This window comes from Mustela putorius, unplaced genomic scaffold (assembly GCF_011764305.1).
Source record: "Mustela putorius furo isolate JIRA1106 unplaced genomic scaffold, ASM1176430v1.1 tig00000095_pilon_pilon_pilon, whole genome shotgun sequence".
Lineage (NCBI taxonomy): Eukaryota > Metazoa > Chordata > Mammalia > Carnivora > Mustelidae > Mustela > Mustela putorius.
This window is the reverse complement of record NW_025421280.1, coordinates 28492147-28517241: the sequence shown is the minus strand read 5'-3', so window position 1 is coordinate 28517241 and position 25095 is coordinate 28492147. Positions and strand designations below refer to the sequence as shown.

General features: G+C 50.0%; 1 protein-coding gene across 8 annotated transcripts in view; it reads right to left on the bottom strand.

Annotated features, from left to right (window-relative positions):
• EPS15L1 (epidermal growth factor receptor pathway substrate 15 like 1) overlaps positions 1–22462 on the bottom strand; it is a 94914-nt gene extending 72452 nt beyond the window's left edge. For 7 of the 8 annotated variants that reach the window (XM_045082240.1, XM_045082245.1, XM_045082268.1 and 4 more), the window contains exon 1: positions 22369–22462. In XM_045082240.1, the coding sequence (XP_044938175.1) occupies positions 22369–22401 (33 nt within the window). In that variant the 5' untranslated portion in view covers positions 22402–22462. Of the gene's footprint in view, positions 1–17538; positions 17584–22368 lie in introns of those variants that run through there. The other variant, XM_045082253.1, reaches the window with a different exon arrangement.
• Positions 22463–25095: the final 2633 nt, after the last annotated feature.

The window sequence follows — 25095 nt, the reverse complement described above, 5'->3', positions numbered from 1 at the left end:
TCACAGTGCCCGCCATGACACATCGCGTGACCTCCTGGGTTCAAAGCTCTGGCATGCTTCCAAAGCACATCTCCTCAAAGGAGTAAGGCGGACAGAGGAAGCAAAGTCAGGCTAGGCTGTTTGTCAAGGTGACGGTGCCGGGTCCAGACAGCACATGGCCTGCCACTGGCTCACAGGAATGGAATGCACAAGCCCCAGAGGCCTCCACCCTGATGGCAAAGGTCCCCTTCCCACCAACAATCAGAGAGGCTCGGGTCTGAAATACACTTCCAGTGGGATTTTTTTTTTTTTTTAAAGATCTCAGGATAGCCAAGAAAAGGGGTTTCCAGCCTACAGTAATTCCAGTGGAAAAAAAAGGGTATTTGGGGCATACAGAGTTAACAACTGTTTCGAACTTCCCAAATGCTTCTGAGCTATTAGATCCACGATCAAGAAAAACAAGATTCAATAACCTGGAAAAGCCTCGGAAGCACCAGACCCAAAACTCCAACAGTCTAAGAAGGGTTCATCCCCCGATGGCCTATGGCCAGCTTTCAATCCCACATGAGCCACAAGTGAGGAGAAACCACAAGACTGTGCTTCCACTCTTCCTCTCTCCGGGAATCACTATAGTTAGGCTGGGACAATGACCGCAGTTAGAAGCTTCAATGTCATTACTCATACCTCAGTTACTGCAAAAGCAGAAGGGGGGAAAGGGGAAAACACCAGATCTAGCTGGCACTCCCCCTCCCCACTCCACCTCATCCCAGGGATGGTGGAATCACGTCTGCAAGCTGCCTGATATGCCACTGAGATGGACCTGAAGACACCTGCTGCCAACTAACACCATGAATCCCCCAATGACCGGCCACCTATATGGTCAGCTCCTGGGCAGAGACCTCCGTCACAACCGGCTCGCCGGTGCCGGCAGCGGCTCCCAGAGGGAGTGATACAACTGCGGAGACAGAGCACGCTGAGAGCGGACACCAGAGCTCTTCCTCTCTGTCTGACCCCAAAGAGAGCCCAAGGCCAAGCCTGCGGCACAGGCAGAAAGGGAACGGGCCAGGAGATGAGGCTTTCAGTGTAAGAAAGCTGCAGAAAGTAAGAGGCGGCAGAGAATGGAAGGTCTTTCAAAATGGAAGGACAAACCAGCCCGGGATGGAGACATCCTTCGCCAACCCACTCTGCCAAGGGGCCACCTTCAACTTGCAGTGACTGAATTACTGTGCGGTTCAATCATCACTTTCAGTGTGACCATTCAGTTGCTCGTCAGAGCTTAAAATACTCAGAGATAACCTGGAAAGTTCCTGTCGCCTCTTTGATCTGTCCTCCAGCCTCCATGCAATTTACAAGCAGGGGTGACAAGGAAGGGGAGCATACCAAGGACAAGCTGACACCCTTTTGTGGAGAGGGCTTTAAAACACCACAGTTCGTGTGAACACATGCAATTTTAATGCTGGAGAAAAGCAGCTTGAGATGAAGAACACAGTGGAACTACTTTGGAGGGGAAATCCTCTGAAGATTGGGGTTCTAGCCATTCCAAAACCTCTAGGATTGAGCCCATCCAGCTCTGATCCCCGCTTTTGTCCAAAGGCAGGACCCTTCCTAAATCTTTATGCCTAGAACCAGGAGAATTCCCAGTCTTCCGGGAAAGGTTGTGTCTTTTCCTTTGTGCCAGACAAAGCAATGACTGCCAGCCTTGCTCATTTCAAAAATGGCATTTCTTTAAAGCAAACCAGTTTTTAAGACTTTTGGAAAAAAGTTTAATCCGTTGCTCTGATAAACAGAGGATCACATTCATGGAGCACTCCCGGTTTCCTATCCAGTACCTCATTTAACGCTCCAACAACAGTACAGCACAGGTATACAGACGTTAGTCCCAGACTGCAGGTGCTCAGACTGGGGTACCATACACATGGTCACAGAGCCAGTGAGTGACAAAGCAGAGGAGCACCCAGATTATGCGGCCCTATCTTACTCTGCACGCTGCAAAAACAGCCCAGGCATGACAGAGCTGGGCACTGGGCCCCAGCACAGCCTCCCATGCATGGTAGCCTTGGGAAAATGCACGCCCGTGATTACGTGCTTGATGCAGTTTATTCAACCCAAGAGGTCAGACTGCAACACTCAATTCAAGTATATAAAATGACTTAAAAACCAGTGCAGCCTGTCATTTCCCCCAGGAAGCTAAGACCCCATTACGCTGTATTTTCAGCTTTTTTTTTTTTTTAAGATTTTATTTATTTACTTGACAGAGAGAGAGAAAGAGACAGTGAGAGAGGGAATACAAGCAGGGGGAGCAAGAGAGGGAGAAGTAGGCCTCCCGCTAAGCAGGGAGCCTGATGCGGGGTTCGATCCCAGAATCACGACACAAGCCAAAGTGAGATGCTTAACGACTGTGCCACCCAGGCGCCCTTCCTTTTTTATTTTTTTTAAATGCACTGTAGTCAGCACATAGTGTCATATTAGTATCAGATGTACCATACAGTGATTCTACACTTCCATATATTACTCAGTGCTCTTCAAGATAACTGCATTGTTTAATCCCCACTGCCTGTTTTCCCCACCCCCCACCCAGCTCCCCTCTGGTCACCATCTGTTTGTTCTCTGTAGTTGAGTCTGTTTTTTTGTTTGTCTCTTTTTTCCTTTGTTTGTTTGTTCTATTTCTTAAATTCCACATTCGAATGAAATCATGTGGTATTGGTCTTTCTCTGACTGAGAGAGACTATTTCGCTTAGCATAATATCCTCTAGCTCCATCCATGTCAATGCAAAAGGCAAGATTTCACTCTTCCTTATGGCTGAGCAATATTCCATTGTATATATACCCTTCCTCTTCTTTATCCATTCATCTACCGACAGACTAGGCTGTTTCCATAGTCTGACTTGTGTAATAAGGCGGCAATGAACATAGGGGTGCATATATCCCTTCAAGTTAGTGTTTTTGATCTCTTTGGGTAAACAGTGTGATTACTAGATTGCAGGGTAGTTCTACTTTAAATTTTTTTAGGAACCTCAATAACTGTTTTCCAGAATGGCTGCGCCAGTTTGCATTCCCACCAACAGTGTACAAGGGCTCCACTTTCTCCACATCCTCACCCACACTTGTTGTTTCTTGTGTTTTTTATTTTAGCCATTCTGATGGGTGCAACGAGATAATCTGATTGAGGTTTTGATTTGCATTTCCCCAATGCAGAGTGCAGTTGGAAGAACAAATATTGCCAAAATATCCCCACCACTCCCAAGCAATCTCCACATTTCAGGCAATCCCTATCAAAATACCAATAGTATTCTTCACAGAACTAAAACAAACAATCCTACAATTTGTATGGAACCACAAAGACCCTGAATAGCCAAAGCAATCTTGAAAAAGAAAAAAAAAAAAAACTGGAGGTATCACAACTTAAGACTTAAGGTATATTACAAAACTGTAGCAATCAGAACAGTATGGTGCTGGCATTAAAGACATCATGTGTACATAGATCAATGGACAGAACAGAAAGTCCAGAAATAAACCCACAATTTTATGGTCAATTAATCTTTGACCAAGCAGGAAAGAATATTCAATAGGGAATAGACATTATCTTTAACAAAAGGTGCTGGGAAAACTGGACAGCAACACGCAGAAATGAAATTGGACCACTTTCTTACACCCCACACCAAAAAAACTCAAAATGGATTGAGGACCTAAATGTGAGACCTAAAACCATAAAGATCACATAAGAGAGCACAGGCAGTAATTTCTCTGACACTGGTCATAGCAGCAGCATCCTTCTAGACAGGTCTCCTGAGGCAAGGGAAACAAAAGCAAAAATAACCTATTCAGACTCCATCAAAATAAAAGGCTTCTGGGGTGCCTGGGTGGCTCAGTCTGTTAAGCGTCTGCCTTCGGCTCAGGTCATGATGCCAGGGTCCTGGGATGGAGCCCCACATTGGGCTCTCTGCTCAGCAGGGAGTTTGCTTCTCCCTCTCCCTCTGCCTGCTTCTCCCCCTACTTGTGCTCACGCTCTTTCTCTCACTCTCAAATAAATAAAATCTTTTAAAAAGGGACGCCTGGGTGGCTCAGTTGGTTAAGCTGATGTCAGGGTCCTGGGATCGAGTCCCACATCAGGTTCCTTGCTCAGGGGGGAGCCTACTTCTCTCTCTGCCTCTGCCTGCCACTCTACCTGCTGGTGCGCTCTCTCTCTCTCTGACAAATAAATAAAATCTTTAAAAAAAAAATTTAAATCTTAAAAAAATAAAGATAATGAATAAAGGATCTTTGAAAACAAATAAATAAAAGGCTTTTTGATGGCAAAGGAAAAAAACCAACAAAACTAGAAGACAACCCACTGAATGAGAAAAGATATTTGCAAATGACATATCTGATAAAAGGTTAGTATCCAAAATATATAAATAACTTATACAACTCAACACCAAAGAACTAAATAATCCAATTAAAAAATGGGCAGAAGACATGAACAGACATTTCTCCAAAGAAGACATCCAGATGGCCAACAGACACATGAAAAGATGCTCAACATCACTCATCATCAGGGGAATGCAAATGGTGTATTTTTCAATTAAGTTGCCAAGTTTTACAGGAATTAGGCAGGTAACACTCAAAGACATCCTGGTCTGAGTTTCTACTTGGAAAACCAGGTGCTGATATAAACTTGCAGCCCACGGGGCACCTGGCTGGCTCAGTCACGAGAGTGTGCAACTCTCGACCTCAGGATCGTGACTTCAAGCCCCACACTGGGTGTAGAGATGACTTAAATAAATAAAACTTAAATAATAATAATTAAAAAAAAAAAAAAGCCCAAAGAAGTGCTCACTTAATAGTCCTTACGTTTCTGCCTTCCACTTAGCGTTGGCTGCCCCCACTGCTTGCAAAGCCATTATCTTGGCTATGTGCACAGTCATATTCTGCAGCTGAGGAAACTGGGATTTAGCTCAGCAGCGCTCAAAAACATCAGAAAACACTGGGGCCTCTCTGACCTCCCAGGAACTGACAGCTCTCTCCAAATGCCCCATCAGAGGTTTCTAAACCTGAGCTAGGGCAAACCTTGCTGAGAGAAGGAGAACAGTGACGTGAGAGAGAGCTTTTATAAAACCACAAGAAAAAAGATATCCTAATTTTAAAATGAGCAAAGCAAGGGCACCTGGCTGGCTCAGTGGGTTAAGCCTCTGCCTTCGGCTCAGGTCATGATCTCAGGGTCCTGGGATTGAGCCACGCATCGGGCTCTCTGCTCAGCTGGGAGCCTGCTTCCCACCCACCCAACCACCCCCCCTGCCCCCCCCCGCCCCGCCTGCCTCTGCAAAAAGAGGGTGCCTGGGTGGCTCAGTGGTTTAAAGCCTCTGCTCAAGTCATGATCCCAGAGTCCTGGGCTCTCTGCTCCCCGGGGAACCTGCTTCCTCCTCTCTCTGCCTGCCTCTCCGCCTACTCGTAATCTCTGTCAAATAAATAAATAAATAAAATCTTTTAAAAAAGTAAAAAATAAATGAGCAAAAAAAATTTCAGAAAGAAAAGACATAGCAACATCGGGGGGAACGTTTAATTTCCAAATTGCAAAACATCTGCTAAACATTTGCTAAAAACCAGCATTTGCTATCAGGTTGGCAGAGTCAGGAGAGGGGGAAACGAGCATCTTGGGCCCTGTGTGTGGGAAGATGACCAACTGGCTTTTCTAGAGGGCGCTGCGATACTGCACAGTTACCGTGCACACCCTTGACATGCGGGTTCCACTTCATTCCTGCCAAACTCCAGCAAGAGTTTTTGTAGATAAATATAAGACTATTCTAAAATGTATAGAGACAGGCAAAGGAACCAAAATAGCTAAAACAATTTGGAAGAAGAAAAATAAAGTAGGAGGCATCAGTCTACCTGATTTCAAGTCCCACTATAAGCAGCATGGCGGTGATGAAGGGGCAGACACACACAGCCACGGAACACAAAGGACAGCCCAGAAACAGACATACACTGGGTGAACCCAACCAACTGCTGACAGACGTGCAGGGCCATTCAGGAGGAAAGAGGCCTGCCTGGCCTATGGTGAAGCAACCGGACATCCAGAGGGAGAAAATGACCCTCAACCCAAGTCTCACACTTTCTACAAAAATTCATTCCACATGGATCACAGGCTTAAATGGAAAAACTTAAACGGAATAACACTTTTGGGAAAACAAAACAAACAAACAAACAAAAAAACAGAATAAAATATTCAGAAACAAGGGCTGGGGAAGGAGTTCTTAGACTCGATACCAAAAGACTGACTCATAAAAAGAAAAACTGATAAATTGGACCTCATCAAAATTAAAAAAGTTTGCTCTGTCAAAGACCCTGGGAAGATGACAAGCCAAGTCACAGAAATATTTGCAAATCACAGATCTGAGAAAGGATATGAAATACATAAAGTATCTGAAATATACAAAGAACTCTCAAAACTCAATGGCACAAAAGCAAACAATGGGGGGGGGGCAGGGTGGTGCCTGGCTGGCTCTGTGGTAGAGCACACGACTCAGTCTTGGGGTTGTGAGTTCAAGCCCCATGATGGGCAGAGTTTGCTTATTTTAAAAAAAAAAAAAAAAAAGGCAAATGATCAACTGAGGACATGAGCCAAAGACATGAAGAGACATTTCACCCAAGAGGACACACAGATGGCAAGTAAGCCCATGAAAAGATGGTCAGCATACGTTAGTCATTAGGGAAATGCAAATCAGAACCACAGGGAGATGCCGCCCCACATCCATGACAATGGTGAAAATAACAAACAATGATATCAGTGAGCACACAGAGAAACTGGATAACCTGCACTTTGACGGTGGGGAGGTAAAAATGTACAGCTCTGGAGAACAGTTCAGCAGTTTCTTAAAGAGAACTAAGCCTGCAACTGTCACAAGACCCAGCAGTTGTCCTGGGCATTGATCCAGACAAATGAAGACTTGGGTTTGCATAACATCCTGTACTCACAGACCGGAAACACACCCGATGTCCTTCCATGGGGGACTGGTTACATGAACTGTGACCACCCCCCACCCTGTGGAATAGCACTTGGCAATGAAAAATGCCAAGGAATGAACTAATATGCACAACAGCCTAGAAGAATTGATACTAAGTAAAAAAGGCCAATCTCCACAGGTTATGTGCTGAATGACTCTATTATATAACATCACTATAATGCTGGAATTCTGGAAATGAACAGATTAGTGGGTGCCAGAGGTGAAGGAAGGCATGAGAGTGGCTAAAAGGGCCAAGAGGAAGGATCCCTGCATGGGATGGAACTGGTCTGCATCTGACTGCATTGATGTCACAGTTTTGGCTGTGATGGTGAACTACAGATTTGCCGAGTGTTACCACTACAGGAAACCCAGTGAAGACACAAGCTCTCTGCATTATTTTTCTCAACTATGTAAATTGAAATTTCTAAATTTCTAAAATTAAATTCTCAAACAACGTAAATCTGTAATTATCTCAAAATAAATTTTAAAAAGAGAGTACGAGAGACAGGAGACCTCACAATCGAATAACAAGGTTACCTCCAGAGACACTGTGGAATATGGATTGGGTATCAATGGAATAGTACTAAGGAATGATTAAATGTGTAAGGTGTTGATATGGTACCATGGGTATGTAAAGAAAAATGGTCTTCTTGTCAGAGATGCAAACTGAGATATGATTTCTGAGACTTACTTTTTTAAGATTTATTTATTTTGAGAGAGAGAGTGCGGCAAGAGCTTTCTCTTGGGGGAGAGGGGCAAAGGGAGGAGGGAGAGAATCTCAAGCAGACTCCCTGCTGAATGGGGAACCTGACCTAGGGCTTGACCTCACAGTCCTGAGATCACAACCTAAGCCCAAATCAAGAGTTGGGACACCAAACCGACTGAGCCACCTAGGCACCTCGATTTCTGAGATTTAAAACAAAAAAACCTCAGAAATAAAAATGTACATGGCAGAGGTCAAGGGGTGGTAGACAAACACAGAGATTTGCAAAACAGTGTTTGTTTGGGTGCCCGGCTGGCTCAGTTGGTAGAGCGTACGACTCTCAGTCTCAACAGCATGAGTTCAAGCCCCACATTGGGCATGGAGCCACTTTAAAAAAAGAAAAAAAAAAAAGGCGCTTGTTGTAAACGGACAGTGCACACATGGGAGTTCATTAAACTCTTTCCTCTCTTTTGAGTGTATGTAAAATCTTACATAATTCAAGACCAACATCTGATACGTTTCTGCTCTGGCAAGGATCCTAGCGGTATAAAAGCCGCTTCACGTGTGAAGAGCGATAAAAAAAAAGAGCAGCTTTGTCATTAGCAGCATCATACTTTTGACAAACAATAAAAACTAGCACTTTTTTTTACCCTTTTTCTTTTTAAGGTTTTTACTTTTTTGTCAAAGAGAGAGAGCACGCATGCACAAGCAGGAGGAATGGCAGGCAGAGGGAGAAGCAGGCTCCCTGCTGAGCAGGGAGCCCGATGTGGGGCTCGATCCCAGGATCCTGGGATCATAACCCGAGCCAAAGGCAGCTGCTTAACCGACTGAGCCACCCAGCTGCCCCCAAACTAGCACTTCTTTAACACACAATACACACCCCCTTCTGCTACTGTAAGGTCTCCCCCGGGGGGGTCTACCCCAAGGAAGTAACCAACTATGCAGGAGGTGGGGAAAGGCAAGAGCATTGTATCAGTTCATCCTGCTGGAGGGCGAGGACTATGGGTGACAGAAGAGGTTGAAAATGGGCGAGGATCTCACGCAGCAGCAAAACAGCACAAGCAGAACATTTACAATCGAGGTATGATCATCAGGTATTTGCTAAGTGCAAAGGAAGGGCCCAAACCAGCATAGATAGTGATGACCTGGCTGGTAAGCCCCCAGCAATTACATATGCACATGGACTTGAGTGTGGCAGGACGGACACCACATGCTAACACAGATTCCTACCCGTGTGTCCCCACTGCCCCCACCGAGGCTTTCTGAGTTCGCCAGTGTTCTACATTAGCACATATTGCTCTTGTAAACAAGACAGAAAAGGAAAAGAGCCATATACGAAAAGAGGGCTCTGAAGACACATGATTCTCCCTGGGGACCCAAATGACTGCCATGACAAAGGACTAGGTGAAGATGTGCACTGCCATTCAGCACAGCACACATGGCCCCCGTCCAACCCACTCAGAACTCAAGGCCTGCAGTCTCCACCTACAAGGAGAACCAAAGAGCAAGAACCATGCCTGAAAGTTCAGACACACAGTGAAGTGTCAAGGTAAGCACGACAGCCAGAGGGAGTTCAAGGCCAGGATCTACTAGAGGGAATGCAGACTCAAGCTTCAGCCCTCCCAAAAGACTCCTCCTGCTCTTGGGCCCATCTACCAGAAACGGAAATAAAAGAGAAACCAAGGTCACTTGAGGCAACCTTCCCACCCTGACATGCCACCTTGTGCAGGAGACAGGACCTGCAGGGAGTCCTGAAGGTCTCTACCCACACCTCTTAGCCTGGTGCTCCCAGCACCAAGGGAGAAGCAGAACCACACAGAGGTCAACAATGCCACCAGATAGATGTGGATTCAAGTCCCATCCAGGGAGCCTGGGGTGGCTCAGTTGGTTAAGCAAATGCCTTCAGCTCAGGTCATGATCCCAGAGTTCTGGGATCTAGTCCCACGTTGGGCTCCCAGCTCCACAAGGCGTCTGCTTCTCCCTCTGAACTTCTACCCTCTCATGCTCTTACTCACTCTCTCTCTCTCAGATAAATAAAATCTTTTATAAAAAAATAAAATGAAATAAAGTCCCACCCCACCACTAGAGTACTGTGCAACCCTGGGGAAGGTGAGCAGCCTCTCTGTGCCTCGGTTTCCTCATTTGGGAAATAGGGATGAGCATTCCCACCACCAGAGACGGGCACGGGTTGAGCAGTCCTCCAATCCTGGCTGTTTACAGTCCCATTCTCCTCCTAGTCCTCTCCTTCCACCGGCTCCCATGTGAAAATGTATCCCATGCCTAGAAAGGTCCCCCAGCCCACTGCACTTCAAACTACTGACCTCCCACCTACTCTTCACAGAAAACTTCCTGAAAAAGTGTCTGCACTTGGGTCTTGGAAATTCATTCATTCACTCATTCAACAAACACACGTTAAGTCCACACAATGAGGCGGAATCCAGGATATAACAGGGTGTGAGACAGAACTCTAGGGCTCAAGACGAGGAGACCAGGCAGGCCAAGTGAGCGCATGACTACAGTACAAGGTGCCATGGGATATGAAGGCGAAGACAGCAGGAGGCACTGCCGAAGCCTCCAGAGCCTGAGCCAGGGGTCAGGGATGGGCACAGTGGACTCTGGGGCAGAGGGGGGTGGCAGGGACTTGGGGCCCTTCAGCACAGTTTCAGCCAGCCAGGAAGGAGGGACACAGTGAGGTAAGAGGGTCTGCGCCCACCCAGCTGAGAAGCCTGGAACGTGATCCCCGCGGCGACCTGAGCAGATGTGCACATGACCAGTGACCTGAATATGCATTTAGCTATGCGGAGTGGGAGACGCCAGTAAGCCTCCAGGAGAATGAGGCCACTCACTTTGCGCAAACACAAAGAAAGGGGGCTGTTCACCTTTAAACGTGTTTCTCTGACGTGGAGGCGGAAATCTCATTCCCATTCAAGCAGTTTCTACCGAGTTGTGCAGAGCTCCAAGTCTGGAGGAGAAAGTTATTACACATGACAATGCACACGGAGGGCTGCCAAGTGCTGGGAGGAAGAGACAGGGGTGGCGGGGAGACTCGGCACCCCAGACACACTCCTGTGAGGGCGGAGACACCACCGCAGCCCCAGCTGAGCCTGCCCGAAGGGATATGAGACAAGCATGCCTAGAAGTACCCGCACTGAAGCTCTGGGGACAGACGGGTCTGCAACACCGACGGAGAGAGGCACCACTGGTGGGGACACACCAAGGGGGCGGGGTCCTGGAGGGACCAGGTGATGGGCATGTAGGGAGGGGCACGGGGTTGAGTGCAGCCACACAGAGGGCAGGTGGATGGGACTGGAAAGGGTCAGACAACAGGGAACTCAGACAGCCTGAGCACAGCAGGGTGCAGATTCTAGCCCAATCTCCCACAAATGCCGCGGCTATCGGCTATCGCTCCTCCCAGCCTCTCAGAGAACAGCCCCCAGCCATTCTGTCCTTCCTTTCTCCGCACAGTAGACCAGGCCCTGAACAGACCCACAGGGGGACAACTCAGCAGCAGGGGCCCCTAAGCAGCAGGGCACCGACTGCCTTCCTTGAGAATGACCATTTCTCACAGTGCCCCCAACTTGCCCTAAGTGTGCCCTGAATCTTCCCAAAATTCCTTTCCTAGATCAGTCACCCAGGGGCTCCAACGTCTCTGCCATGTGCTGAGCCCCTGCCCAATATTTCGCCATCCCTTATGCGGGCACGCTGCCCAGGACTCAGGGATCCCCAGGCCGATCGGGTCAGCAGCTCTCCATGCCCTCCCCTGTTCTCTGAGGGTGGCCTCAGCAGCCTCCCGGCACCCACTGCTCAGAGCTCTATAGAGCCTGGGTCCTCTAGGCACCAGGGACTTAGCAGGCTCCCGGATTCCGTGGTGAGCAAAAGACACTCATCACTACCAAGGAGGGGCTTCGTGCTCTGCTCAGGGAAGAAATACAGAAGAGCAGCCCTGCTGAGAGGAGCAGGGAGAAGAAGTCACATGGTCAGTCCCTTGCTCGGAAAAGACTGTATGGCGAAGAGTGCAACGTTCCAAGCCTCAGCCTGGCTCTTGAGGTACCCCACAGCCATCCCCTGCCCCTGCTGGGCTAATTTCACTACTCCTTCCCTCTCCACCACACATGCATTCACCAGGACAGAGACACTTGCACACGCTCGCAAGCACACAGTGCTCTATCCCTGTTCTCCCTCCTGCTCTGGCAGATTCTCTACACACTGTGCACTGTACGCTCCTTGTCTGGGCACAAATCAGTCCCTATGCCTGAAATGGGCGGGGCGGGGGGGGGGGCTGTGCCCACTCAAGACCAATTACCTCCCAGCCCCACAACTGACTCCCCAACTTTAAAAACCTCCCCAAATTCCCCCCAACTGAAATGACTCTCTCTCTCCTCCACATTCCCATAGCCCCAAACCTACAAATGGGACATTTCTTCATGTCCAAATTTTGTCAAGGCTACTCTCATGCCTGGGGGTCCCCTCCTTCCTATATTTTTAATTCTGGGAGTAGGGGGTGAGGCAGAAGTCTCACATTTATTCTACTTCTTACAATGCTGGCTCCGTAAGCAGGCCTTCCATAAACTTTTTATTTTTTAATAAACTTATTTCCTTGTTTGTTTGTTTACAGAATAGGTAAGATTTTGATGGAGCCTCAGGAGGGAGTGGGTGAGACGGCCACAGAGAGGCTGATGCTTAGGTCGACACAGCTCCGCCACTCAGCAGCAGAGTGAAGACAAGCTACAATGCCTCCCACGGCCTAAGTTCCCCAGCCAAGGAATGGGACTAATACAGTGCCGGCCCTGAGGATTACTTTAGGTGCCGGTAAAGCACTGCCTATAACTCCAAAATGCGACTGTCTCCATTACTGCCCTTCTTACTGCTGTCACAGAGCCGGAGGAGCTGGCTTTATTCACAGAGAATCATGGGGGCTGGGAAGGGAAGTCAGGCAAGGCTACTAATCAGGGCCTGTTTGGCAAGCATCAGATCACAGTCCTGACAGCTCGCCACACCAAATGGTCTTTGCCAAAAAATGAGAAAATGCTTTACCAAATGTTGGCTACACTGCAGTACGTATTGTTCTCATTTTCGTGTTCAACTAGTTGGCTGAGTCGCTCCCAACAGTCCTTTACTAGTTCGCAGTCTTACTTATTTTCTTTTAAATAGGCAATCGCACACACAGCAGGTTAAGTGCTTAGTAGCTGTGAATTAAAGGATAATTCCCAGGGGCTAAAAGGCAAAATTAAGTCAAGAGGCCGAATGCCAATAGGACCAGCTTGGCGTGTAAGGAAACGCCGATCCCCTGGGGTCCTGTGTGGGTGAGAAACAACAGCACCAACCCGCAGGCACTCAGCAACCACCGCGTCTGCTCCGCCCCTGCAGAGTCCTCTTCTCCGCAGAGAAAGTGTCCCCAGTAGACACAGGGGTCCGATACTGCAGGCCCAGAGACCGTTCAGGGTCTTGATCAAGAAAACTCCCAACAGGAGAAAGGTTCTTCACAGCACCCATCCAAGTCTGCCGGGTCCGGGCACCTCCAGCCACAAACAGCGCCGTTTCTAGGGTGCCAGCGAATTTAGAGGGCGAATCCATGCCCAAACTTCCCAGTCCTGGCTTAACAATCTCCGTGAGGACCTCACCCTCAACAGGCCTGTTCTCTCTCCCTCTTTTTTCCCTGTTTATTCTTTGCCCCTTTAAAAGCAGTCCAAAAGAAGATCGTTTCCTTTTCCCACTGGGTACGTAAAACTGAAAACATCCGTTGTGGATTAAGAAAAGCCAATTTTCTGTGGCTCGACAGGCATGCTTGTTCCTGTTACTAGTAAATCAGAGAAGCCCTCTCCAAACCTCACAGCACAAGTAAAGAGACTTGGGGAGCCCTGCAAAAGGGTGGGGGTCTGGCTGTCAGGATGCTGGCCCTCAAGGACTCCCTCACCAGTGCCCTGGATGCCTGCTTCTCCACCCAGGAGACAGAACATTTCCACTCATTGACTACCGGCAGCTAGAGAGACTGCTCCTGGCTGCTCTCTGGAGCATGCAGCCACTGCCTGCCCGCAGCAGGGGCTCGGGACACAGCAGGGACAGAGCTGCTCCTGTCCTCCCAGGAGCCCATGGTGTGGTATCCACAGCAGAGAACACGGCCATTGGAACTGCAGTCTGACCCAAGCTCCCCAGTTCCCTGGGAGGCCTGAGACCTTTGATTTTAGCACTGTCCTCCTCAGTTTCCTTGTTCAGAAACGAGCTCAGGGACAGCGACAATGACACTTTCTTAATGGGAAGTCAGTGGTGAATGGGCACAAAGTGAGTGTCCAACCTCCCTCCTTTCTTCTGTGTAAGACTTACAGCCCAAATCTCTCCCCAGCACCTGGGTTAGCAGCGTCAGGGAAGGGGGCTCCCACGGGACGGGAGGGAGTGCTGAGCAGCCAGTCTGAAAGGCTGCAAGCACCTGCTTCTCCAGTCCTGCTGGAACAGAAGAGGGAAAAGAGGCAGGAAGACCCAGTCCCCCTGCTGGCACTCTCAATTCCAAGCCAGCGGAGGCAATTCACTCCACTTCTGCAGGCTGCCACCCGACCTCCCCCAGGTGTTGTCCTTGCGCTCCTACTTATCTGTACCTGGGAGCCCAGCTCCAGCTGTGCCATCTGAAGGCCAGGGGCTCAGTTTTTTTCTTCTTGGTCCCAGACCAGCATGGGGTAGGTGCTCAGGGCACGGTACCTGATGCTGCCCCCAGGAGCGAGGCTACTTCTCAACTGCTCCTAAATGTGGGCTCCCACCAGGCCTGGAGGACCCGCTGCAAGGTGACAGGTCTTGTCTCACCCGACCCAACCACCCACCTGGCACCGCCCAGGAAGGCTGGTCTTGCTTGCCCTGCTGGCTGGACTGACCGCACCTGCCTCCTTTCCAAACTCAGAAGGCTGCCCTGCACAAATAACCATCCCACACGCTCCTTCACTCCTCCGATCACCAACCCCTTCTGCTCTTCTGGAAATGACCTCAGGCCAGGCTGCTCCTTCTCACTGCATGCCCACATCACAACAAATGTCTCTGAGCTAGTCCCCGGCTCTGCCCATTCTCTGTGTAAGCATTCAGATCTGGACGTGTCACTCCACTCCCCGAGAACCTGCCACAGCTCCTCCCTGCCTCACATACTGTGCACCGGCCCTACCATTCTGCCATTCAGAGGACAGAGGATTACTGAGTACCTGAGGAACAAGGATGAATTAAAACAGGCCTCTGTGGACCTACTCTATGTGGTGGGGGAGACTGACCATCAATTTAATAATCCCACCAACAGAAAATTACAGACCAGCATGTGGAAAAGTACAGAATATTCCCACAGGCAACAACAGAGAAGTGGGCCAACCTGTCAGGGAAGGCTTTACCCGAGGAAGTGATGTGCCAGCTGAGATATGAAGAGGAGTAGAGGTTAACCCAGAAATAAAGTGGGCGGGGGGGAGAACATCCCAGAAAGGGGGCAATAAAAAGCATGTGCAAAGGCCCTGAGGCAAGAGGGAATGTCACCTGAGCAAGCAACTGAAAGAAAGGCCCAGGGGCTGGGGCACATGGGTACCTCAGACAGTTAAGTATCTGCCTTCATGTAGGTCATGAGGATGGGATCGAATCCCACATCAGGCTCCCTGCTCAGCAAGGAGTTTGCTTCTCTGTCTCCCTCTGCCCCTACTCATGTGCATGCTCACCTCATGTGCATGCTCACCTCTCAAATAAATAAAATCTTTTAAAAAAGAAACAAACAAACAAAAAGGGCCCAGGGGCCGCAGGGCAGAGCAAACAGGGAAGGCAGAACTGAGAAGCAAGGGATGCAGGTGAGCAACACACTGGATGGGGCAGAAGCCAGATTCCAGTCTGCAGACAGTGCCGGTCAGCCTTCCTGGCACCACCCTTCCCAGCTTTCCACCCATGTATACAAAAGGAGAAATAACTTTGTGTCAGCCGATCTGAAATGTAATCAGTAAATCGGCTCTGCCATCAAGAGTACAGCAATCCCACCCAGAAGGCAGGGCCAGACGGAAGTCTAAGGACATGGCTGTTTGTGGTCATCTACAACCTCTACTTCCCTCCAGCAGCTTGTGACCGTGAGGGCTGGGCCTACAACGACGGACAGAGCATTCTAAGCTGGAGCAGCCCTCTGGGCCACCCAGCAGGCAGGTCTCCTTCCCACTACCCCTCCCACCACCACCAGCAGCGGCCACTCTCTAGGCAAGCAGACACCCTGTCAGTCCCTTTTGTCTCTGGCCAATCTGTAGGCCAGGCACAAACTGTGTCCCATTTACCAAACGACCTTCTTCCTTTAATCCCTAAGTCACCCTAGTTAAAAGAAGGCTATGGACCCCAGAGTCCCCAGCCCTGGCCTCACATTTAGGCCCTTTGAGCTGGAATTCCAGTGTCTTGGCTTCTGTTTATTCTGCTTTGCCTGTCTGAGAAAGCATTCCTTCCTCTCTTCCCAGCCTCCCACATCCCAGCCGAAATGCCCCTTCTCCACGCAGCCCTCTCCCAAGTGGAAGCAAGTTATCCAGCCCTCATGCAGTTCAGACCACCCAGGGCCTGCGCCTCCACCATGGCCTGGACCAAGCCACCCTCCTCGTGGCTGGGCATGGCTCACTCATTGCTGCATCAGCCATGAAGCACCAAACACCCACTCGAGCAGGGGAACCTATAAAGACAGTAAGGCAACTTCTGTTTCTCCCATGACTTTCCAGAAAGAGGAGATTAAAACAGTAAAATAAGAATTTAAACAAGTGATCTTCTCTCCATCAGACCAGGGTTAGGTGGCACAACCACTGTTTAAAACCAAATGAGATCTCACACTATTGTATGCTTGGCAGTTAAAAAAAAAAAAATCAAAAGGGGTGCCTGGGTGGCTCAGTTAAGCATCCACCTTTTGATTTCAGCTCAGGTCTTGAACTCAAGTGAGTTCAAGCCTGCACTGGGCTCCATGCTGGGCATGGAGCCTACTTAAAAAATAAAACAAACAGAACCTACAAGGCAACACAGAGCCCCCGGCCTGCTTTAGATAGGCAGTGTCAGCGAGCTTGCTGGCTGTGACCTATCATAGGCCTCCGGCCCTCAGTTAACCCCTTCATAAAGTGAGGCTATGACTGACCAGGATGGCCCGGGAGGATACGGTGAGCAATGCAAAATGCCTTTCCTACTCAGTCCATGGCTCCTGAGGCCTCCCCGACCTCACATATGGGACCATAAACTCCACTTCACTTCTCACCGCCAAGATCACTTTGCCCTGGGACACACCACGTATCTGCTCATTTCCTTCCATCTGTGCCCCACTCTTGAGAACCTTGGCTCCATGAGACGGGGCTGTCTTCAGGTTCACTGCTACATCCCACTGCCCGGGAGGAGAGAGAGAAGATGCCTAATACAGGTCTGCTGAATGAACGGTGTGCACGGGGTGTGGACCCTCCGCTGTCAGGAGGCAGATACGGGATACAGAGTTACTCCCAATTTGCACATGGAGAAACGGAGAGACAGAAAATACCGAACAGCTGAGGGCACTGAAAGGACATCTGGGGACCCTAACATTGAAAAAACACACCCTGAACAGACCTCAAATGATAATGAGGTGGGGGAGGCATCTTTGAGGAAGAATGTGGAGTAGTTTGCCAAGAGGACATTGGCTGCTCAGGTGAAGTCTGAGTGGGGAGACCCTGAGAGCACCCTCTGCGTGGCTGTAGAGATGCCTCTCATTGGGGTGGTGGCAGTCGTGTCTGTCCGTCAGCATAATAACGTGAAGGGGCCTGAGGCACCAGAGAGCAGACACTCAGCTCTTGGATACCGTCTGATCAAAGACAGTTCACTTCCCAGATCAGTTGATCAAGTGAAGAACCAGGCATGGGAAAGTTGCTTTAAAGTTCAAAATTGGGGCACCTGAATGGCTCAGTTGGTTAAGCATCTGCCTTCGGCTCAGGTCATGATCTCAGGGTCCTGGGATCCGGCCCCACGTTGGGCTCTCAGCTCAGCGGGGAGTCTGCTTCTCCCTCTCCCTCTGTGCTCTAATAAAAATAAATAAAAATCTTTAAAAAATAATAATAAAGTTCAAAATGGGGCGGAGGGAGCAAAATTTACATGTTCTTGCTTAACTGGGAGCTACTCAGTCCACAAACCAGACCAATGCACCTCAATAACATAAAGAGCCAGGGAATTCTGGATCTTACAGGGTAGGGCCAGTCTTTACCCTAAAACCTGACTCTCACTCACCAACTTATACCACATCAACATTAGCATTCTTTTTTTTTTTTTTAAGATTTTATTTATTTGACAGAGAGAGAGAGAGCACAAGTAAGCAGAGCGGCAGGCAGAGGAAGAGAGAAGCAGGCTCTTTGCTGAGCAGGGAACCTTATGTGGGGCTCAATCCCAGGCCCGTCGAATCATGACTTGAGCTGAAGGCAGACGCTTAACCAACTGAGCCACCCAGGCGCCCCTACCATTAGCATTCTAGTAAGACAGAGCAAGCAGCAATTATTTTAGAGAAAAAAACAAGGGACGAAAGGACAAACAAGTGCTCCAAGCACTTGACATTCACTGCAGACACGTTCACCGGGTGTTGTTCTGGGCGAGGCGCCCAGCAGGATGCCTGGAAGAGGGGAAAGAGCAGGGCTCTGCAGGCGGACGGATGTGGGGTCAACCCACTAACTACGGGACTTCGACAAGTGACTTAAATCTCTGTGGGTTTCAGTCTCCCGTTTGCAAAATGGGAATAAAAACCTTAGAACCTGGGACCCATTAAAAAGACGATGTATCTCAAGTGCGCCGGCAGAGGAAGCCGGTGACAAAGGAGGAGGATCCCAGTGGCAAGGGGGAGGGGACGGAACTCCCTGGGCACAGGGCACTCTCTTCATCAATGAGCCCAGTGCTTTCCGTGTGCTTCCTGGGACAAGGGCCACACAAGGGACCCACAGAAGGGACAGGAGGGAGAATTGTCATTGAGGTGGGACTGAGGGAGGACACCACCAAGGAAGCCCTCTGAGAGTGGCCTCCAGTGGGCAGGAGGTAGGGCAGGCTGCAGCAGGAGATCACAGCATGAGGTGGAGGGATGTGGTGGGGAACACTGGGCAGAGCAGGGGCTTACATGGAAATGGTGGCAGCGTGGGAGAGCAAGCGGGCAAGGTCAGGAGGACAGGCCCAGGGGGCGTGGGAATGCTGAACCAGGAGCAGTCAAGCTGGACATAGGGAGCGGAGTGAAATGGGGAGCAGTTGGAGGTTTCTGGAGGGGGGGCAGGGGGGTGGTTGTGCAGAATGAACTATGAGGAAGAGGCTAAGCAGGAAGGGGGACAGCCCCTGCCCTGTGAACCTGTGGATGTGGTAAGGAGGTGGCCAATTCCAGCAGGCAGCCGTCAGGGGTGGAATAGGGGGCTGGTAAGGGAGAAACAGGAGGCTGGACTCCAGAAGGGTCTCAGTGGGGGAAGGGCACACTCTGTGGGGAGACCCTACGATGGAAGGAGACAGAGAGAAAGAAGACAGAAGACAGAGTGAAGGCCAGCTGGTGGGTTACAATGACCAGTGTTGTGGGGTTCAAGGACAACCAACGATAGGCCACTGGGGATAAGGATGGCATGGTGACCAATAACTTACGAGACCACATGGTACAAAGCAGGTGAGGGAAACAGGTGAATTTCTGAGAAACAGAAATCACTGAGACACCAATGGAGGGAAAAATCAACCCTAGACTCCTGACTCTTCAAATGGGCAAGATTTGTATTCAGGGTCAGAAGAGACTGTACAGGGAAAGAGGTGCCATAGATACTGGGGAGCACGGAGCAGATCAGGAAAGATGCTGAAAAGTGCTGCAGACAGAGGGGAAACATGCTGTCCCACTCCCCTCTGCAAACCTGCTGGCAACCGCTTTATTCACCTTAAATGGGCCATCCATGTTCCAAGTGCACCCCACACCTCAGTCCAACCAGAACACAGCCTCATGCTCTGGGGGCTCCATGACTGCCCCCAACCAGATATCATCCTGGAATCATATCCACGCTTCCCGGTAATAATCTGTGAACCCGTGTGATCTCAGCTAGACTGAAAACACCTGGAAGGGCTCTGCCTCTCACCTAGCTCCATAGGAACACCTGGTGCCAAACTTCACATAAGAATAATATAGTGAAATGTTGCCATAACTACGTAAAGGAAGAAAACCTGGTTTCTTTCAACAAGCATAGAAATGAACACAAAAAACGGAAGTGAGCAACCTAAAGTTGTCACAGGCTCCTGGCTATCAGTCTCTTGCAACTCCTTCAATTTTGCTCCCACCCCTAGCCCTATCCCGCACGTAGGGAAGAGCCACCTGTAAATGGCACTGGTAGGTGTAATTCGCTGGTTCCTGCTTCATGAGTTTACTTGATGCCTCCAGGGTGCTGGTCACAGGAGCAAGAGTTTGCACCTGCTCTGACTGGGTGCCTGGTCTCACGCAGAAACAGACATCTGCAGACCATGAATGGTGCTGAGGGGTGTGTGGAGGAGACACATTGCCAGTGGCATGGAAGAGGGGGCCCCACGTAGGACAAGTGATCAGCAAAGGCCTCTGGGAAGGAATGACATCTGAGCTAACACCTGAAGAAGGCAAAAGAACCAGGTACCAAAGCACAAAGGGAAGAAACAGGAGGAGCAGCCAGTAGGGACACCCCGAGGACAGAGAAAGTTTGGACTATGGGAGGAGCAGAAAATCAGCAAGTATGGCTGTAGTGTGGGTACCGGGGAAAGCATGAGGCAGGAGAGGGCAGGCAGGCACCAGACCAGCAAGGCTTCCTGAGGAGGAACCGGGATTTTTATTTCAAAAGGTGCTGAGCAGGGGCTCCTGGGTGGCTCAGTTGGTTAAAGCCTCTGCCTTTGGCTCAGGTCATGATCCCAGAGTCCTGGGATCGAGCCCCGCATCAGGCTCTCTGCTCAGCTGGGAGCCTGCTTCCTCCTCTCTGTCTGCCTCTCTGCCTACTTGTGATCTCTCTCTGTCAAATAAATAAAAAAAAAAAAAAAAAAAAAAAAAGGTGCTGAGCAGATGAATCACACGACCCGATTTATGTTTTCATACCTTAACAGTGGCAAACCACTGCCTTCCTCCAAAGCTAATCCTTCATCAGTAAAATAAGAATTCCCCTCTCCTTGTTGTGTGCTTAAGCGCCAAGGTGGTAGAAAGCACTAAAACTCTAAAGCACTCAATAAACATTAGCCAATGTCATCATCAAAGTTCAGATAAGGGCTACTGTCAAAATTTTGTAAGTTTTAAAAAGATTCCCCCCGAAACCCAGCAGCACTTTCTCATTAAGTGAGCCTAAGTGAGTTTCACCACCACCCCCCCCACACACACACACAAACACACCCTAAACTGTAGCAACTGGCTATTAGCAATAATACCCACGTCTGCATGGCACCTAGTTTATACAGCACTTTTGTATCTTTGGAAGAACATGTTAATTAATAACCACTGGTCTTTAATACTTTTAATTTAGTGACAGTGTAACAAACTGGCTAGTTCTTGTAAGATTTACCAGGTATGCATGTCTCTCTCCTTGGAACAGCCGGCCAGTCCTGCCAACCTGCCTATCCGCTCTCTTAAGGTTTAGCATTCTTACTGCTGAGGTCTACATTCCCATATGTCCCAATCTTCCAGAGAATTAAGTGACGATAGTAATTACAGTATCACAGAGTGCTCTCATATGCCAGGCACTGTTCTAAGTGCTTTCACATGCTTAATCTTCACACTTTCCTAATTTTTTTTTTATATTCCCATTTTCCAAATGAGTTCTAAGCGCCTTACCCAAGGACACTAAGAAGAATGATAGAGCCAAGAACTAAACACAAGATGATATGACCCTGTGTTCTCACTCTTAATCCCAACTCTGTGCTAGATAATTCAGACAAAACGTCTATAATATTGTGCTTGGTACAATGTAGATAGGTATTCAGTCAATAACAGCAGCTGTTATTAGCAGGGCACAGGTAGTTTCTAGCTCCCATGAGAGTGTCACCTCCGAGAGAGCAGCGACCTTGTCTGGGCCACGGCTGCGCTCCTAGCACCTGGACCAAAGCACATTTGACGGATAAATGAATGAACGTCCCTCCCAGAAAGCAGGGCTGCCTGCGCAAGGCTCTTTTTTGCACGTATGTGTGGCGCCACTGTTACTGCCCCTTAGTAAGACCACCAGGCGTATTTGAGGGCACAGACATGACCCAGAGACGTGCGATCTCCCCTTTCTCGATTCAAGGGTGGCGGCAACAGCTCCCAAGGAATTGAGGGATGAGTCCAGGATCGCACTGCTGAAGGATCCTGGCTCTGGCAGGGCTCTGCCTTCGCCGGGGGGACTGGGACCCGGCAGGAAACAAAGACTCGCGGGGCCGACGCACCGGCAGAAATGATCACTCCCCTCGCCCACCTCTCCGAATGAGAGCCCAGTGCCACCGCGCATCGCCCGGCCTGGGAGCGGCGGCGAAAGCCGGGCGTGGAGCCGTAGCTGGGCTCCGGACTGTGCAGACACAAGCAGCGACCCCGCTTGTACACCGCCCGCAGAGGGTCGTCAGGGCGCGGGAGGCCGCGAGCCGGGCCGGCCTGTCACCTTCAGGACCGCCCGCCCACTCGCCCGCCCTCCGCGGGGGCCGCTCAGCGCGAGCCGCCGCTGCCCGGCTGGGCCTCCCTGCACAGCCGCCTCACCGCAGTGTCCACCTCGCGCCCCGCGCCCTGGCGCTGCACCTCCGCCCGCCGGCCCGTACCTGCTGAGAGAGCGGGATGAGCGGGGCCGCCATCTTCCCGCGGACTCGGGTTCCGAGCGCCGGGGAGACGGGGGCGGGGCCGCGCGTGCGCACGGGTGCGGGGGGAGGGGGGCGGTGCGCGCGCAGCGGAGTCCGGGCGAGGGCAGGGCTGAGGCAGTGCTGCGCACGCGCAACTCAACCTAAAGGGGCGGGGTCGAGGGCGGGGCCGTGCTCACCTAGCCCTGGCCGAGAGGGGGCGGGGCCGGGGTGGAGGGCGTGCCTCCGAGTGTGCGCCAAGCTTCTCTGCCCCTTTTCCACCCGGGCCCGCCTTCCTGGCGGGCACCTGGCGGAATGACAGCAAATCATTCCTGGCAAACACCTGTGGAGGGTTATTTCCCACCCCGCAGAGGGTCAGCAACCTCGCCGTGCTCAGCAACGCTCCCTGTTTCTAGGATAGGGTGCGTGTTGTCGGGGGGCGGTGGCTGGCGGGTGCTTATGTCTGCTTATGATAATTTCCCAACTGCCACTTTCTAGCAGGGTGACCTTGACAAGTCACTTATGTACTTTCTCTGAACCCCCAGTCCCCTTCTGAGAAGAGGGATGGTAATATGGTTTGCTGTCCTACCTCCACATCTCACACTACGCCTGGCCCAGAACAGGTGCCTGATGTGTTTGCTGGAGAACGGGTACTGGAGGGGGCTTTTATTTGTTTAGACGTCTTATCTTCCATTGGCTAGGTCCACACACTCATCTGTGGCCAGTTTCCACTAACAGGGCGAGTAAGAACGGTCCAGCCAGGCAGCTGATCACAGTGGCGCAAGGTTTTCTTGGGGCAAGTGGGCCTCCTTTACCTGGTCTCCTGTGATGGCCACATACAGAGTCTGGCCAGGAGCCCTGCCCCAGGCAGGCAAGCTAGAAGGCCATGTGATTTCAGGGGTGGGCACAGCTTCCTGTTCATGTCTTCCATTTTGCAGTCAAACTGCTGCTGGTCTCATGAGACACCTCAGAACCAAGAGCAACAAGATAAGACCATGTATCATCTGGTCTGGTCTTGGACCGTTTTGACGTCTGAGCTCCAAGTTTTCAGTCTGGTTATGCCTCCTTCACCCCTCAGTTCCCTGTAAAAAAAAGTAAGGGGAAGCCACCAAAGGGTTTTGAACATGATCAGATTTGTGTCCTATGATGGCAACTCTCAATGCAGCAGGCCAAGTAGTCTGAGCACCGATGGATGGACAGGAGTGGGCCGGCTGGAAAACCGGAACGGTGGTCCACGTGCGGAGATGGAGGTTTTTAGCTATCTTGCATGCTTTATCCATCTGTGTTCCACAAGGCAAAGTCAAGTCATTCTTAGATATCCAGCTGAGGACATTTGATATAGAAGAATGAGTATGAAAGTATGGCAAAAACAGAACAGGAATATACGGTTACCTAAAGATTAGTAACTGTAGGAAACTGCTAGCCCTTCTAGGGCTAAAGGCCAAAAAGGGAAAAGGTGTTACCCAAAATCCATCATCACTGGGCCCTGAGCCGGAACCCAGATGTCCACTCTCAGCAGCCACTACTGTTTTGCCATCGCACAAGTCCCTGCTGTTTTTCTCACTGTCTAAGGGGCCACTGGAAACCTGAAAAAATGGCTACTCCTCTCTGCCTGCCTTCCCATTTCTGACAGAACATGATGGAAAACCAATGGGTAAGGGTGTCTGTGAAATGTTATATACAAGCTTCCAGCCTTAGTGTCAGAGCCTACAGAGGCAATGACCACGGAGACCCTCCTGCATCCTTTTGACTGGAAACAGAGGCTTGGTGCTGTGAGTCCCACCCAGCTAGCAGCCTGGCGTTACCTCCTACTCCTATAGCCACCACACTGGGCAGTGAGCCACCATTCAGTAACCTGTCTTGCCAGAGTCCAGAGCTGCACTGTCCAACATGGCAGCCACACATCATGTGTGGCCAAGTAAGTTTCAATTTGAATTACAATTAAATAAGATTAAAAACTCATTCCTCCATAGAACATACAACACCAAGAATGAATCCTAATGTAAACTATGGACTCTGGGAGATAATGGTATGTCAGCTTCATCAACTGTGACAAATGTACCACTATGTTGTGGGATATTGATAGTGACGGAGGATGTGTGGGTATAGGAGTGGGGGTGTAGGGAAACTCTGTGCTTTCTGCGCAGCTTTGCAGGGAACCTAAAACTAGTCTTAAACTTATTATTATGAATTATTTAAAAAATCATTCCTCAGTCCCACCACCCATATTTCAAGGGAGCATGTGTGGCCATTGCAAATGGGGAACATCCCCTCTTCACAGAAAGTTCTCAGGATGGCACTGCTCCGAAGATGAGCTCTGCAGGATCTGAGCTGGTTGGACCCGTCTTCATACAACTCTTTCCAGCATTTTCTGCCTAAGCCTGGCTCTGCTTCTTTCCTCAGTAACTTCTTCTATCATTCAGAGACTAAAGGGTAGACTCTTCAGTCCCATCCCTGCTATGTGGAAGTGAGTCTTTCATTTCTGAGAATGATAACCAACCCCCAATAAACCACTAACCATCGGTCAAAAAGCCCACATTTAGGGGCACCTGGGTGGCTCAGTCAGTTGGGCATCTGACTCTTGATTTTGACTCATGTCATGATCTTGGGGCTCTGCACTGGGTGTGGGGCCTGCTTGAGATTCTCTCTCTCCTTCTCCCTCTACCTCCCCCCCTTCACATGTGTTCTCTCTCTAAAAATAAATACATAATA